At 49.3% G+C, this 17,127-nt stretch overlaps 1 protein-coding gene across 2 annotated transcripts in view; it reads left to right on the top strand.

Moving 5' to 3' along the window:
* MYO18B (myosin XVIIIB) overlaps nucleotides 1-17,127 on the top strand; it is a 203,622-nt gene that overhangs the window by 94,970 nt on the left and 91,525 nt on the right. For both annotated transcript variants that reach the window (XM_030583194.1, XM_030583195.1), the window contains exons 23-30: nucleotides 159-287; nucleotides 1,155-1,298; nucleotides 2,884-2,973; nucleotides 9,231-9,350; nucleotides 10,079-10,187; nucleotides 11,204-11,328; nucleotides 13,303-13,457; nucleotides 15,794-15,917. In XM_030583194.1, the coding sequence (XP_030439054.1) occupies nucleotides 159-287; nucleotides 1,155-1,298; nucleotides 2,884-2,973; nucleotides 9,231-9,350; nucleotides 10,079-10,187; nucleotides 11,204-11,328; nucleotides 13,303-13,457; nucleotides 15,794-15,917 (996 nt within the window). The remainder of the gene's footprint in view (nucleotides 1-158; nucleotides 288-1,154; nucleotides 1,299-2,883; nucleotides 2,974-9,230; nucleotides 9,351-10,078; nucleotides 10,188-11,203; nucleotides 11,329-13,302; nucleotides 13,458-15,793; nucleotides 15,918-17,127) is intronic.

Here is a 17,127-nt window from a genome sequence, read left to right as displayed (position 1 = left end):
CTTTCAGGCAGGGATCAGAAGCCAGAATATGGCCTTTTGGCTTTAGCAGGGGTAATCACTAAGCCACGGTTAAAAGAGCAGCTCTTATTTCCTTCTGGACAAATGCTGGTGAGAGGCCACATTTCTGGTAGTGATCAATTTCCATCCATTGCCCTCAGGTTTTTCTGAAGCCGGGCGTAGTCTCCAGGCTGGAGAAGCAGCGGGAGAAGCTGATATCTCAGAACATGATTCTGCTCCAGGCAGCTTGCAAGGGCTTCCTCTCCCGCCAGAAATTCAAGAGATTAAAGGTAACTGCCTTCCTGTGCTCTTTGCCTCGGCGATGCGACAGGGGTAGCCCACTTCTTTGGGAGAACCCAGCTGGGCCGGAGGTGATCCGTGGCTCTCCTGCTGCGAGAATGGGCTGGGCGTTCCTGTTTTCTCTCCTGTTGCCCTAGGTCACCCTGGGCAGGAGAGGGGCCTCAATTCCCCAGGCAGGACATTGTCAATACACCAGGAAAAGCCTGAAGTGATCATATTGAATAGGAGATGGAACAAATGTCTACCCATTAATCATGGGCCATCCAATGAGCCCCGTACTCCTGTTGAATGGCACAGTGAGCAGCCCCAGGGAAACTGCTGGGGCAGTTCCTGGTGTATCCCATGCTGGCCCCGATATTTCAGAATTCCTGGGTCTTTGGTAACAGTAATAACAGCCTCTCGAAACACATACGCACACAGACACACAGGTCACTGCTTTTAAACAGTTTGCAGGTTTCATTTTTAATTTGTACATTCTAATTTTCAAGCTAAATCTTGCGAAGCCAAATGAAACATAACTGAGCAATTAGACACAGGCCAGTCAAACCACAGCTCAGGGCCATGTGTGCTGACTTTCTGAAGTCAAGCAATGCAGTCCTGTGCAGCTTGGGAAATGAATGATCCATTCCCAAAGCCACATGTTGATGTTAGTTGGTAACATCTTTCATACCTTCTTAATACCGAGCTCTTCGGCCTTGTCTCTGCTGGAAGCAACACATTCCCATGCTCTGTTTTGATTCTGGTGAAGCACTCCGTGTTAGCACTCATCTGGAACTCTTGCTCATCTCTTGTTATAACGTAGTGAGACTGATGTCATTGCTGGAAGAGTGCCATTGTTTTTGATGCTCTAATTTCAGATTCAGCGCTTAGCCATTCGGTGCATCCAGAAGAATCTGGCAGTGTTCCACGTGGTGAAGGACTGGCCATGGTGGCAGCTGATGAACTATGTTCGGCCATTGATTAGTGTGAACATAGTGGAAGACCAGCTCCGGGTCAAAGACGTATGTAACAGTAGAGCAAAGACACCAAATGGGATGCTCAGCACACTAGCCAGACAGGAAGTAGGTTTTATTGCCAGAAGAAAGGCACATTGTGTTGGTCATACCCAATTTTTAAATCCTGTTTCCAGTCCTGCACCGTGTGAGCCGTGTAGTGTGTTTTTAGCTTGTCCGAGAAGCGGAGGTACAGAAATAAGAATAAAGCTTTTTCAGGGACACATGGGGAAAGTGGGAATGTGAACCTCTGCTTAGAATAAAACAAAACACACAGGTGACAAGTTGGTCTGTGAAATTAAATTTAAGCCCATTACAAAGGCATGACCAGCTTTTGGATGCAAATACGAGCATTGGACCCAGTCCTGGTTCTGGACAAGAGGCCCCTTCTGGCCTTGGTTTAGACATGGCCCCATTGCTGGGACGTGGGAGGGTCCAGATATAAAGTTCAGGAACAGGTCCCTCTCTCCCATATCCTAATGGAGACCTGGGAAGCGGTCCTCACCTTGCCTGGAGAAGGGGCAGTTAAAGCGGGGGACTTTTCCATGCACAACATTCATGGAGGTCCTTTTCCAGGGGCCCTAAACAATCTAACATGGAGCCCAGACTCTATACCATGAAAATGAACTTTCCTGGGACTCCACCCCCACCCCCCATGCTCTTTCCAACTCCAAAGGCTCCTGAGGAACCACTAGAATATTGGCCTTCTGGTAAGCAGACCACCTAGGCCATGGAGGGACCACTTTCAGCAGCTGATTTCTGGCTGCCAAACACTGGGCTCTGCAGGGATGAATAGGGCTAGCAGGTCACATTCACCCCTGACAGACCAGGCTCAGCTCTCTGATGTCTGTGGAGTGATGCCTGCTGCAACCATAGCTCCATTTGGCCCAGTGAGTCTATTTCAACTGGTACTCACCAGCTTTCAATCTTTCTCACAGTTCATGGCTTGTGCTAAACCCTCAGCATATCTTCCTTGGCTTTAGCTGTTCCTCTTCCTCCCTTCATGGGTTTGAACTAGGGATGTGTGAGCTGGGTCAGATAAAATGAAAACTGACCCAAGTCTTTACTTATCCCTCAAAACCTGTTGGAGGTTCCAAAAGGCCCTGCTGCCCTTTGGGGTCTGCATTTAACCACATCTCTGTACACTCTGGTTCTGTTCAGCATCGGACATCAAACGGTCAAGACACTGCCAGGCAAAGCTTTCCTTGCAGTATAGTTAACCTGTCTGACAAGAGGAAAGGCTGGGATCTCACAAGTGTGTGTGTGTGTGTGTGTCTTTGCAGCTGCTCCCGCCTGATAGCTGGCCAGGGTTTCAAGAATATTTATTAGATTAGCAGCATTCAGGCACTTGGATGCTCATCCAAAGCGTCTGAGGTTTGCTTCTTTCTAATTAAATGTGTGCTGTGCATACACCAAAGCTGCTGATCCCTCCATTTAAATTAGTGTCAGAAACTACATTCCAAGCAATTAACAGCGATCAGTAAATTTTCTTAATAAGGTAATTATGTCTCTCCCACTTATTTTTAACAGAAAAGCTAGATTTATAAATAAAGGAGGCTAGAACTCTAAGTTTGTGTTTGGCAATTTTATTTAGGAGGAGCTTGCAGCACTAAGAAGAAAGCTCGAAAAATCAGAGCAGTCACGTAGTGAACTTCGGCAGAACACAGAACTGTTGGAAAGCAAGGTAAACCCTGACAAATTAACTCTTTGTGCCTCTTTCCTATGCTGTTTTATTAGATCACAATTGCAAATTAAGGTGTGTCCCAAAAGACAAAAGTTGAATTGTACTGGCTATGTGAGGAGTCAGAGAAGTCTAAAACCTGCTGGTGTATTAAACACGTCTGGGCTCATGCCAGTTGTCTCCCTGTCAGTGCCTTGCAGATTGTTTAGAGAGAACACTGTGATGCCCATCCACATCCATCTCCTCTCTCCCGTACTTCTCTCTCCCGTACTCCTCTCCAGCCCGACCAGGAGAGCTGGGCTCTGAAAACCCTCATGTTGTCATTTTTGAACATGGGTTAACAATCCTTGAAGAGTTGATTTTATATTTAATCTACCAAGAAAATTATCCACTGATTAATTTTATCAGGTCAGGTGCATGAAATGGGCCATTTGGGAAGCCAGCAGCTTTTGCTGTTCCCTATTAGGATATCTGAGTGGGGATGGGTGTTTTCTCTTCTAGCAGATGGAAGAATCATTGTACACTGCCTGCCATTATTTTGGCTGCTGAGCAATTTAAAGGCTCCCTGTTATTTTGAGGTACTAGTACTGATGCCAGATCATGAGGTTAGAAGTAACTAACAGGTACCCAGTTCATGTAAGAGGGATGGGCCGTGTGCTGCTGAAGCCCCAGGGGCCAACACAATGAGTATGACCAGTGTTAACAGAGTTCTCCATTATCACCCAGATCATAGGGCCAGTGTCTCAAAAACAGCTTCCTCCTGGGCCACTTTGATGCCCCTTTAATAAACACCATCATAAATCTACTTCTCAGCACTGAATGCTCTGTTTGCATTTCCTCTCCTGTCTGCTCTGGTGCTCACATATCTCTGGCTCCAGCCCCTTTGTCTTCCCCCTGTTCCCCCCACACAGACCTCCCACTGGTTTGCAACCTCATAGTCTGGCTGCAAGGGGCAGGGTAACAGCTATGCAACCAAAGTGAAGAGTAGTGAGGAGGTGGCAGCAGTCCCCTGGGGTCACAGCTCATCAAAGACACAGGGTATTCGGGTGCTGAGAAACGATCTCACGGGTGGAATCCAGCCTCCTGACAAGGACTCTGATCAGACTCAAAATTGTACACAAATGTAACACCTTCTTATCTCACTCTCCAGATTGCAGTCTCAGCAACCTCTGCAGACAGCAGGGCTGGAACAGTTTGTGTTGTGGGGGTGCTGAGAGCCACTGAACCAAACCTGGATATGATGGAAACCACTTCAAGCCAGGGGCTGCGGCAGCACCCCCAGCTCCAGTGCCTATGTCTGCAGATACCAGAAGTAGCTTAATTTAATGGAACAAATGCTAACAAGGAGAGGAGGAGGCAGGCAGTAAAATAGCGCACCAATCTGTGGGCACAGAGTGTGACCCCCCGGGAGCTGGGGATGTTAAAAGGTGGAAGCATTGGAGCAGATATCAGGATTCTGGAGACAGCAGCGGGGGGCAGGGTTATTCTGCTTCAGAAAGAAGGGGCTGGGAGAGGGACTGAGGACAAAACAGGGCTTGGCTTGGGCAGCATGTAGGAGTCTGCACTCTGGTCCCAGACTTGGCTCCACATTGGGAGTATGTGAAATGAATAAACACCTGGCCCTTGCTACTCACCAGGTCTCTGAGGGCTTGTCTACATCAGAAAGTTGCAGCGCTGGTGAGGGAGTTACAGCGCTGCAACTTTGAAGGTGTACACATCTGCAGGGCACCACCAGCGCTGCAACTCCCTGTTTGCAGCGCTGGCCGTACTCCCGTTTTGTCTCGGGTGTAGAGGATCCAGCGCTGGTGATCCAGCGCTGGTAATCCAATGTAGACAGTTACCAGCGCCTTTCTTGACCTCCGTGGAAGGAGGAAGCCTCTGGTAATCAAGCTGGTTTCCTTTCCCGGTTTGCTCTCTCGGTCCCGGAGCCACCCAGCAAACCGCAGGGAAGGAGACCTGCTTGCTCGGGGTTCCGGGACCGAGAGAGCAAACCGGGAAAGGAGACCAGCTTCGCCGCGGTTTGCTCTCGCATTCCCGGAGCCACCCAGCAAACCGCAGGGAAGGAGACCTGCTTGCTCGGGGTTCCGGGACCGAGAGAGCAAACCGGGAACGCCGCGGTTTGCTCTCTCGGTCCCGGAGCCACCCAGCAAACCGCAGGGAAGGAGACCTGCTTGCTCGGGGTTCCGGGACCGAGAGAGCAAACCGGGAACGCCGCGGTTTGCTCTCTCGGTCCCGGAGCCACCCAGCAAACCGCAGGGAAGGAGACCTGCTTGCTCGGGGTTCCGGGACCGAGAGAGCAAACCGCGGCGAAGCTGGTTTCCTTTCCCGGTTTGCTCTCTCGGTCCCGGAACCCCGAGCAAGCAGGTCTCCTTCCCTGCGGTTTGCTGGGTGGCTCCGGGACCGAGAGAGCAAACCGCGGCGTTCCCGGTTTGCTCTCTCGGTCCCGGAACCCCGAGCAAGCAGGTCTCCTTCCCTGCGGTTTGCTGGCTGGCTCCGGGACCGAGAGAGCAAACCGCGGCGTTCCCGGTTTGCTCTCTCGGTCCCGGAACCCCGAGCAAGCAGGTCTCCTTCCCTGCGGTTTGCTGGGTGGCTCCGGGACCGAGAGAGCAAACCGCGGCGAAGCTGGTTTCCTTTCCCGGTTTGCTCTCTCGTCCCGGAACCCCCCTTGAAGCCGCCCAACAGCGCTGCAGTGTGGCCACATCTAACACCACTTGCAGCGCTGGTTGCTGTAAGTGTGGCCACTCTGCAGCGCTGGCCCTATACAGCTGTACTAATACAGCTGTAACAACCAGCGCTGCAAAATTTTAGATGTAGACATGGCCTGAGCCGCCTATATATGGATCCTACCTTGTCACAGATTGAATTCACTTCCTGAAGCTACTCTTGTTCCACTGCTGGAGCAGCTTGTACAGCCTTACAGCAAACTGTAAAGTGCCTTACAAGGTTGTCCGGGAGGCTTGCAAATAGGGAAAGGAAAATGGTTTTAAGCCTGCATGTTTCCATCTTTTCTGATTTTCTGGACAGTTTGTAAGAGTCAATGATCTGTTTGGAACTTCTACTTCTGGAGCCTTCCAGCTGCCTCCAGGAGAACCAGCCAGCCAGGTCTGATTGCAGGGCCAGATCCTGGTCCGACAGACATTGCAGAAAGGGGAGATCACACTCTCAGTTAATGTCTTATTCCTGTTGCCACATGCTGATTATTTCAACTGGAATTGAAGCCTGGTCAGTCTGAGCAGTGAGAGCAGTGTGGAAACCTGATTAACCCTAATCGCAGCACCCAGTCGATGTCAGATGGTTTCCGCAAGGGGCAAATTGCATGAAAATATATTGCTGCAACAGTTAGTTGCTTTCCAGTGTGTAACCCATGACCATGTGTGGCCTCAGTCCTCAGCTGTCCTCAGTATCCACTGGGCACAGCTCAAGGGGTGGAAGGGAGGGTGTTGTTTGCAGTTGGAGCTGGTTCAGCCCCAGAACTGCTCTATATGAGGCCTATCTGGCTGTGGCCCCAAAGGCCAGCTGGGGGATAAGCAGAGCACAGTGTCCTCCAGCCTTTCCTCCTCTTCCTGGCAGAATTCTTGGCATGACCCTTTGCAGGGGAGAGGGGTGTTACATAAGAGTCAGCTGCATGGCTCTGCTCCAGCAGGGGAGCGAGGTCTGGGAGAAACCTGGCTCCATTGAAGTCAGTCAGAGTTTGACCATTGACTTCAGTGGAGCCAGGGTTTCATCCTGGCTCCTACCAACTGGAGTGGGGCTCGGAATTGAGGTCACAGAGTGTGTGCGCATGGGCACGCACATAACACTGTAATAAAGTGTATTGCAAATGCTCAGAGGCTGAGGATGCATCTGGAAACTGGTAAATTGATCAGGCAAATATTGAGTGTTCACTCCGGGGATGACAATGTTTTCATGTGAGCAGCAAAGAATGATTTAGCTCTTTTGGCAGAGATGTTTTTCTGTCATTTGCACAGATCCCCTAGGAGCAGGCTGAAGGTTTTGCTTGGAGGCTGACACAAGTTTGCTGTCCCCAGGCTCCCACCAATACAATTATCATGTTAATGAATTAATTGCTCCAAAGTGGCATTTGTGTGGAGTAGAGGGGAGATGCCCAATTTATGGCAACTTGTCTTGTAGAAGCAGGGCCTTTTCCTCCAGTGCCTGTGCAAAGGGTGTGAAATACAGCCATAAGGAGCAAAGCAGAGGAGGCTCAGACCTGAACCTTGGCCAATGCTTTCCCCTCTTCTCTACAATCCCCGGGGAAGAGAAGCCAATTTCATTTCATGGTGGAAAATCCTTTATTGACTGCTCCTTCCCTTCCTCCCTTCCCCTTGGTGGTGAATTGGATTGTTGATCACAACCATCCACCCTGTGTTGATGTAGTCATTAATGGCTTGTGGGAACGTTCATGGGTGTACACACACACACACACACACACACACTAGTCATTAATGGCTTGTGGGAACGTTCATGGGTGTACACACACACACACACACACACACACACACACACACACACACACACACACACACACGTTGTGGAACTAATGGGCCATGTGCCAGTCATTAAACCAATCGCACTGCTTGTATGCCATATCCCTTGCACCTGCTTTTTTCTGTTTTTGCAATCAGTACACTCTTTTTCTGTCTGCACAGGACTGTGCACATTTTAGGGGTTACTGTAATATAACGAACTAGTTGCAAACATGAGCCTACATTAAAAGATCATTGTTAAGGTTGCAATTTTAAAGGTTTAAAAAACAAACTGAAAAAATAAAAATTCCATCAGGTGGCATCATGTTGGCACCCATGTGGATCATCTGTTGGGTTGGAACCATCAGCTCCTCCATACAGACCTCTGCCATTTGAACTAACAGAGTAAGCATTAGCAGTAGTAAGTTGTCATCCTCTATGTGGACCAGCACTAGAGGGGATGGGACATTTTGCCATTGGGTTTCAGTTATTTGCTGGTAGCAGACAGATGGTGAGACTCAGGGATCTCGGATTCAGGCTGTGAAAGGGAGTGTGCTCTAGTGGGCACAGACTCTTCTACTCACTTTCACCAAGTTTGACCCTTCTGCCTCATCCCCTCCAACCTGTACCTGTCCCATCTCTTCCGCATCCCTGGATGGTCATCCCAGTCCCATTCTCCTCTCCTTGCCGGTCCTAGTCTCAGTTCTCCCTCCACACCCAGATCTTTGTCAGAGCTTTCTCTCCTTGTCCCTCCCCTACTTTTCCAACAGGAATAACCAAAAGCACCTCCCTGACACAAGATCCACCCACTTGCCAAATTTCACATCACTGCTCCAAAGTATGGGGATGCTAGAGCTTTTCAAAGAGAAGGTTGCCAGATTTTTTTTTAATGTGGGCAAAACACATTTTGCCCAGCTTTGTTCTTGGAAATGGCTGAACTGTTTTGGCTGAAAAATTCCAGTAAAATTCAGCGTGAGGCAGATACACGGCATAGAAAATTTCAGCTCAAGCAGTTGTAGTTTGGCAAAGTTATAAGCAACTGAAAAGAGTTGAGAAGGGAAGTGTCTGGTAACAGTAATATGTGGCATTTCCAGCCCCACCTGTAGTAATCGTTGTATGTAAATAACATAGTCTGCAGTACAACTAACCGCGGGACTGGAAGGGAGCTAAGAACGTGAGACCAAGGCGCTAAAGTACAGGTTGGATTAACTGGGCTTGACCCGGTGGGTTTGTATGGGTGTATGGGAGGATAGACTGAACTGTTACTGTGTCGTTCAGGACAAGAGAAGGTGAAAAAATAACCTAGTGCAGTCAGCAGAGTTCTGAGCATGAGCAAATAAAAGACGCAGCAGGTGGAATAGCAAACAAACAAATGAATATTACCACAGGGAGCTTCTGCACTCAGACAATTCCAGCTTGTCCACGCAAGGCAGCCTTAGGTTCTAGCCAGGCTTCCAGAGAGATAACAAGCCTGTTTCAAGGAGGAGTATGAGAGTCAGTCAATACTGTGCATTGATCCTGTCTGCACAGAACAAGTGGGCAGCTTCAGAACCCAAACCAGCTGTTAGTATATGTCAGTAGCTCATCTTCTTCGTGTCAGTTGTGCAGCCCTAGCCTCAGACACTGAGCAGATTCAGCTGCCCAGATAGAGCCAGTTCAGCCCTAGCTCTGTTAGTAGGCAGAGGGGGACCAAAGCGACTCTTGTTCCAATCAAGGCGCCTCGGTTGGCTTCCCCTAGAAGAGCGCTGATGTGCTTGGCCAGCTCAAACTTCACTTTGTGTTATGCTCCCCCAGATCTTAGACTTGACGACCGAACTCTCGGACGAGCGGTTCAAAGGCGAAACGGCCTGCCAGGTCCTAGAAGGTGAACGGGCTGAGCGGCTCCGGGGGTCACGAGAGATAAAAGAACTGCAGGTGATTGTCAGGCTTGAAGAGCTTGGCCATGGCCAAGGTGGCATGTTTGTGCTCTCCCCAGACAGAGAGGGCAGCCCAGCGTGCACCTCCGGCACTGAGCAGTGCGGCCCCCTTTCACTGTGACTGTGCAGAGAGTGCCCAGCCATGGGCCTCAAGTCTGCGCTAATGGGTAAGTGCACTCTGGGAGCTGGTTACCAGGGCAAACACAGTACCAGCCATTGCGTACCAAGACTTGTGAGAAACATTGGGAACCTTCACTTCTTTGGGCAGCCGCCAGTCAGGGCTGAGTGGCCTAATGTGAGCATGACCTGAGAGAAAGGAGACCTGAGTTTTGTATGCATCTCTGCCACTAACTCACTGGGACCTTGGTCAACTCACTTCTCCTCTCTGTGGCTCGTGCTCCCCACCTGTAACTTGAAGACAGCACTTGCCCTTGTCTGTGAAACTCTTGGAAATCCTGGAGGAAAGGCACTAGGGATGAGTACCTATGATCTCATTATATTTATTTCAGTTTCATACTCGGTTTCACTCACTGTGACAGTGTGAGTCCAGCTGCCAGGGCTGGAATCTCTTATTTCTGATGGAGTCAGAGACAGTGGAAAAGCGGGCACTAGTGGGACCTTTCCTGTCAAGGTCACAGCGGGAAGTGTGGCTGCGCTGGGGAAGACAGTTTGGGTTCCATTTGGTCTGTGCAGTTTGCTTGCAGCTGACCCACTTCTTCCTTTCAGAGTAAATACGATCACGTGCAGAAGAAATTGGAGTCCGTGGAAAAGCAGCTGGAAGAGGCTCAACAGCAAATTCAGTTGCGTGAAATTGGGATAAGTGGTGCTGCTGGAGGTAGGGAACACTGACCACCAAGAACATGACGTGCTTCAGACACAACCTCAGACCGGGTGTAAATGGCTGCACCCCTGTTGTGTTCAGGGGGATGGCACCTCTGTAACCCAAGTCTGAACGGGGCCTCCAGCATCCTCTCAGTTTTACCCCATTTGCATCTGTCTGGTTGTTGGGAGTTTCAGGACTCCCCAGTGCTATTCCCTTCCTAGAACTTTGCCACCAAACACCTTTAACCCAGTTGCATATTTGCCGCCATCTGTCACTCTGGATTGCCCAGTCTGACATAGCTCGGGAGTGACATCTCCTTTCTCCCGTCACTGCTGCTACGGCTTCGGAATGCAGGACGAGCGAGGATGGAGACCGAGTGTGTCAGCCCAAGTGGCCGTTGGTGCTTCTCTTTGCTGCCCTGGAGACTCCACGCTCCAGAAGTGTCAGGAGTATTTAAACCAGAGGGTTTTACAGACAGGCACATCACGAGGCGAGGCGTGGGCACAGTTGAGGTTACTGGATGGGGAAGGCTTAGCTCCCTAGGGTCTACCTACACCGCAATAAACACCCACAGCTGGCCCGTGTCTGCTGACTGGGGCTCGCAGGGCTGTAAAATTGTGGTGTAGAGGTGAGGGCTCAGGCTGGAGCCCAGGCTTTGGGACCCTGCGATGGGGAAGGATCCCAGAGCCAGGGCTCCAACCTGAGCCCGAATGTCTACACCACAATGGTACAGCCTTGTAGCCCAAGCCTGAGTCAGTTGACAGGTGTTTAACTGCAGGGTCGCATAGCCAGAGAGTTTAGTGAGCAACATGAACTCCAGAAGAGAGATGTTTCTATGTCCTTGATGGGTCAGCACTGTGCAGTGCACCTGCATCAGGCCAGCATTCTCAGACTGTCTTGGAGGTGGTGCATTTGGCTAGCTGACTTGTTGAATAAAACCCTTCACTCACGTCAAAATGGAATTAGCTTTCTTAGAGTGCTTGCTGTCTGGTTCCAGGCTGCTACCTGGGCACGCTTTCTGTTTACAGACGAGGAGTGGCAAATGCGATTTGACTGTGCTCAGACGGAAATCACGTTTCTCAGAAAACGCCTTGCACAGCTTGAAGAGAGGCTGGAATCTGACCTGAACTGTAGGAAAGAGCTGGAGCAAAAGGTAAGTGCTGAGAGGTCAGCGCGGTTCCTGTTCCGTTGTGCACGTGAGTGGGGAGCTGCTCGGGTGGGGTAGGGGAGAGAGAAGGTTCACATCCTGAATGTCCTGAGCTCGGAAGAAATCTGTTGTCATGGTAAAACCATTGCCGCTAGCGATGGGGGTTGACACAGCCTCTAGAATTGGTTTGAGAGCTTTGGGGTCACCTCTGTGCCTATCTAACTCCTTGGGGCTAGTTGCATGCACAAGGATTTCTTGTCAGTAAGTGTTTGTAGGATGGTGCTCTTAGATGTGTTATAAGGTCTCCCCAGCCACACTGTTGCCACCTGAGAAAAATCACCAAGTCTTTGTTAATCTGAGAAAAAAACAAAGTCATTTGGTTAAGCTGCATTTACACAAGAATACATCAGAATTCAGCTGGGGGTCACATGTGCAAATATGCATAAAAAGATGCATGTACACACCTGCAGGGCCTTAAATTCCCAGTGAGTGTCGGTTGTGTTGGGAAAATGTGGCCCCGGTTTTAAAAAACAACAGGTCATTTTGTGGGTGCTTGGCCCATTTTGTGGGTGCTTGTCTTGAAGTACCGAGTAGGCCCTGGAGGTGGGAGACAGCCTGGACCGTGTCTCAAGTGGAGCATCCCAAAATGGAGGCAACCAAAATCACTGTCCACTTTTGTATGTTTTGGCTTCTGCTGATCAAGAAGTAAAGCAAACAATTGAAACCTGAACATGGCAATGTCCTGGGGTAATGGAATTAGAGTCCTCTCCTTCATGCAGCCCTGAGCCATGACCAAGCCTCCACATGTCTCGAGCTGCATCAAGCAGCTGATACATTTAATCTCCACATCGTCTTAGAAACTGGAATGACATTTGACGTGCTAAGCTACATTAAACTACATTAAAAACCAAGCCCACACCTCTCCAATGTTTGATCAAGGGGTATTTGTTGCCATAAGCCTCACGGGCAGATGTTAGCTCTAGGAAGAGCTCACAATGCCACAGAGGCATTTTGAGAGTGTGGTTCTCTCTTTACAGCAGATTAGAAAATCAGCTCACTTGCCATTAGGAGCAAAATAAAGAAATAAATACCTTCACGGTACATTAAAAAGTTATAATATTGCAACTCGTTCTAAGGAGCGAGGGTGAAAGAAAACAGCCCATTTGCTTTCAGATACTTGGTTCAGAATTACAGGCTTCATTAACTCAACATTTTGCTTATTTAAAGTTATTTTTTAATGATTCCACTTCTTCATTCGTGAATGCTCTGGGTTTCTCTTCTTCCCAAGCCCAATGCGGACCCTTAGCAGAAACGTTTTTCCACGTTAGTAAGTTAAAAGGCTCCCTTTCACATCAAAGATTGGATTCAATGTTCTTAAATATCACAGACATGAGGGGACTAGGTCCAAACGGGCATTTATGCCATCCTAAACTCACCCTGATAGACACAGAGTAGCAAGGGTAAAATCATTCTGAACCACTGCTGCTGGAAAAGGGACCTCCGGACGGTGAAATGCGTCCCTAGATAGAGCCCTAGCACAAGGCCTTGCACCACATAAGTCCCGCTTCAGCCCACAGGGAGGTGGTGACTTGGCCTTGGTGGATTTAAATGGCACCTAGTAGCCCTTACGCTGGGTGTCTGCACAGGATGCATTTCAGCCTGGGAGAGCTTTGCCAGCAAAGTTCAGCTTCAGCTCTGAATTTCTCACCAAATCTTGAGGGTGTTTTGTGCTGGGGTTCAGGTTCAGCCCATCTTAGAGGTTGGTGAGCTGGCTGCAAAGTTCAGAGCAGGGATCCAAACTTGCCCCAAAGCCTGGGTGCTTTTGGACTGGGGTATTTGGTTCAGGCTTCTCTCTCTCGGATGGACTGAGGCCTTAGGCAGGTTCCATGTTGGGAATCCCCTAAATGCTGAATTTCACCCCCTGGTTATCACTGAGCAGAAATTTCAGCTTGATATTTCTCATTGTTGTTTGCCCTGCAGCTCGGTGAGGTTCAGAGCACCTATGAGGGTGCCAAGAAGGTGGCACAGCAGATGAAGAGGAAGTGCAAACACTTGGCCTGTGATCTGGAGGACACGCGGGTCCTGATGGAAAGTCTGCAGAGCCGCAATCATGAACTGGAGAAGAAACAGAAAAAGTAAGATTGTGGGGACCTAGCTTTGGGATCTGCCATCAGAGGCAGCTCTGGCTTTAGAGCCGGCCTAGAAATACCTTATCCCCTTGAGCTCCACAATGCCTGAAGGTGCCCCAAAAAGGTTCTCCCCAAGTGATTCTGCAGAGCTAGAAACATATTGTGTCCATGGCCTTTGGAACCATCACTTCCCTGTTTGTCAGTTGTCCCACATTTCCTTTTATAGTGCTGCACCAGCCTGGAAGAAGCCCTAAATTTTCCATTGTTTTAAATTTCTCTAACTGTGTTTGCTGTTGGAAAAATTAGCCCTTCATTTGGGGACTAGTGTCTGCTTCCCCAGCCTTGTGCTGTGAGTGCACACACAATCCAGACCCTTCCCTCTCAGCAGCCAGACAGGGTGTGCCCAGCCTGCCGCTAGAGGGAACAGGAGACCCCACTTCTCTGGGTGCAATGGTTTTCTCCACTGAAGCAATAAGAAAGTGTGTGTTGGGAGGCTTTGAACCAGATCCTGAGATCAAGACCTTCCCAGCAATCTCGGCGCTGGCCAACAACCTGAGATCAGAACATTTCAACAACCTACCACTTGTCCCTTCTTGGGGACCCCAGCTCTCTGATCTATATTCTGGGGTCAGCTCCCAGAGCAATCGCTGTTAAGCAGAAGCAAGACCAGCCATCCAGCCACTAAAAATGTGGATGGAGCCTAAGAAGTGGATAACAGACAGCAAGACGCCCTCACACAAAAAGCCTTCCAAGCAAGAGTGACTTTGATCTCTGAAAATAGGACAGCTGTTTCCCCAGTGAGGCAGGCATTGTCTTTCCTGAGAAGAATACTAATGAGATGACAACATATAAGTTCATTTATAGCCAAAGGCTGCTAGTCACACGAAATCAGGAACATCTTAAGGGAACCCCCATGGAAGGCAGAGGCTGCTGCTGTGACTCCTCTGATACCCAGAGTTTAAATACTATCTCCATTAAAGGGCACCAGGCAACAACCCTATAGCATGTAGCACGCCAATTGTGAATCCTAAAGTAGGCATCAAACACTGTTTTTTTCTTTTGGAGGCTGACATTCCTGGTGGGGCTCTTTATTTTCACCTGCTTTGAATGTTGGATATTGTGCCAGGCAATACATTCTGTTGCTGTGTAACTATAACACATTTCCATTATAAACATTGTTCTGTAAGGAAAATTTCAGAGAGCTGCATACTGCATTTTGAAGGACATGGGGAAGGTGAGGCAGGATGGGCACCCTTTCCTCAAAGGTGGTGACTACTTCCTTGAGATGCAGCAAATAGAATTTGTATTTCAGAGGCAGGGCCAGGATCTGCATGTATTAAAGATCTACCATTAGTGATGATCCCTGGGTTTGCCCCTGACAGTGTAAGTCCCCCATGCTGGGAGCAAAATACTGTATGTCCTTGTGTGGGATAAAGGAAGTCCTGGAGCCCATGTTCCAACTCCTGCACCACTGCCACCATGTTCTAGCCAAGAAATGGGTGCAAAACGCTTTAGTGCTGCTACTTATTGTTTGACCAAAGAGGTGTTTGTGAAGGAAGTGGAGCGCTGCCTCTTCCCAAGGAAGTGAGAGACCAAGATTGAGTCTTCTGCATCACAGCACAGAGAAAAAGATGATGTACTTTGGCTTCCTTATTGGCTCCCTCTGTTTTTTTTCAAAACATTTAATTGCCAGTATCCTTCATTTTACTATCTCCATGGAGCTCAGATCCCGAGTTTAGATCTGAGGGGTTTGGGTCAGACCTATATCTACTAACAAGCCAAGGAAGTTTAATCACCTAATTAGTGCTCTGAAATCACAAGGTTCGTAGCGCGGAGAGGGCAGCGCAGAGTCCTAGGGTCAGCGCAAGAGGCTGATCTCTGAACTGCCTGCAATGTTGTGTGTGCTCAGGCAGACTCCATGCACGGGCTTACTCTGCGTGGCTGAGTGGTTTAAAGTATTTCACATTAGTAATGGCCACTTAGAGCTCTTGTTAATGTTCTGCTCTTTGCTGAGTGCTGCTTTAGGTGTGTAAGTGCAAAGGGCTAAATGTGCAGAGCTGCTGTTCAGGAGCCTTCAATTTCACGAGGCCAGCACTTAATAACAGTAACTAACAGTTCACCAAATGACAGCAACACTCTGCAGATTCTAGATCTATTGTGTGGCCCCGATGAGTTGAGTTCACCTCGGAAGCACTTGGCAAGTCCAAGGCCAAGTGGATGCTAATTGCCACTGTCTTGCCCTCTCCTTTGGAGTTGTTCCCCTGCTAACACTCACTTGCAGTCGTGTTCCTGTCCGGGCTGCTGTCTGTAGAGCAATAATGCGGATGTGTCACACATGGCAGGTTTGACATACAGCTAGCCCAGGCCTTGGGAGAGTCAGTGTTTGAAAAGAGCCTTCGTGAAAAAGTGACCCAGGAGAACACCACCATCAGATGGGAGCTGGGTAATCTTCAGCAGAGGTTAGAGGTAAGAGGAAAATATCCCACTTTGCTCTTGCTTGTATGGCTGCTCTGGAGAACTGGCATCTTCCAGCAAAGCTCTTCTAATTGTAATTACGGTCATGATAGTTAGACACCAATCACTCTGCTAGAGACATCTTTATTCTGTGATTTCTTCTAGCACATAGCAGGATGCATAGGGCTCTCCCAGATCTGGCTCCTCTGAAAGACAAGGAACCCAACTGCTACACAGAAACCCACTGAAGTAAATAGAGCTTTTCCCAGGCTTCGGGGTCTGTCCGTAAGTCTGTCTGTAACAAGCGGCAGGACTGGGGCCCCAACGCATTGTGAGAATGATCTCAGGACCAGAGTCAGCATGTCACTGTTCCAGTTTTATGCTGGCATAACTCCAAGTTCAAAGACTGTGTAGAATGGGAGCAGTCGACTGTTAAATCAGCCCCTGTTGGTGTAAAGAGAGAAGCAGAAGAAGGGTATTTTCAAACTGAAGTTGCCCTTGTTTATTTGGAATGGGGTATAACTATTGGGGCTGCTCAGTAATGGAGGACCCCAAGCCTCTAGGGTGCCAGGTGTACCCTGACTTACAGGCACACCCTGTAGGTGCTTCAGCAGCGGGACCTTGTAGATGCGACCCTTGGTGGGTCCCAGTAACCACTCAGGCACATGGCTAAGGGAAGGGTGCTTTGCTCGGGCTGACAGGAAAGGGGAAGGTTTCAGATACCTTAGGTAAGAGGCGTAGACAAAGTTCAAAGAGAGTGATAGTGTTTCCTGTTTAGGTCCTGGGGGCCAGGCAACTGATGGCTCTTCAAAGCTCTTCAGCACTACTGCCTGGGGTACCCTCTCCAGCCTGTTCGAGCAAATAGCAGCTTGCAGTTCCCCAGGCCAGACTCACTGGGGCTCCTCTGCTCTGGCTTCCTGCCGAGCCACTGCTGCTTCCCCATAAGTCCCACGCAGACTTGCCCCCAGCTGAAACGTCTGTCAGTCACTGCCCGTTCCACAAGCCACTCTGCAGTCAGTTCCTGGAGAATATCCTTTTTGTCTCTAGCTCCTCTGCAGCTCCTGGCTTGCAATGCCAAACAGAGACTGGCCACCACCTGGTTCATGATCTTAGCCCTTAAGTGGCCAGGAGGAAAGGGACGGGGAGGGAGCTGATGGGAGCTCTAATCCTTTTCTTAGCAGATCCAGCATAGGGGTCTTTCTAAAAAGATCTCTAGCTTTAG

This window comes from Gopherus evgoodei, chromosome 13 (assembly GCF_007399415.2).
Source record: "Gopherus evgoodei ecotype Sinaloan lineage chromosome 13, rGopEvg1_v1.p, whole genome shotgun sequence".
NCBI lineage: Eukaryota > Metazoa > Chordata > Testudines > Testudinidae > Gopherus > Gopherus evgoodei.
Note: the sequence above shows the minus strand (reverse complement) of the source record. Positions and strands in the feature narration are given on the sequence as shown.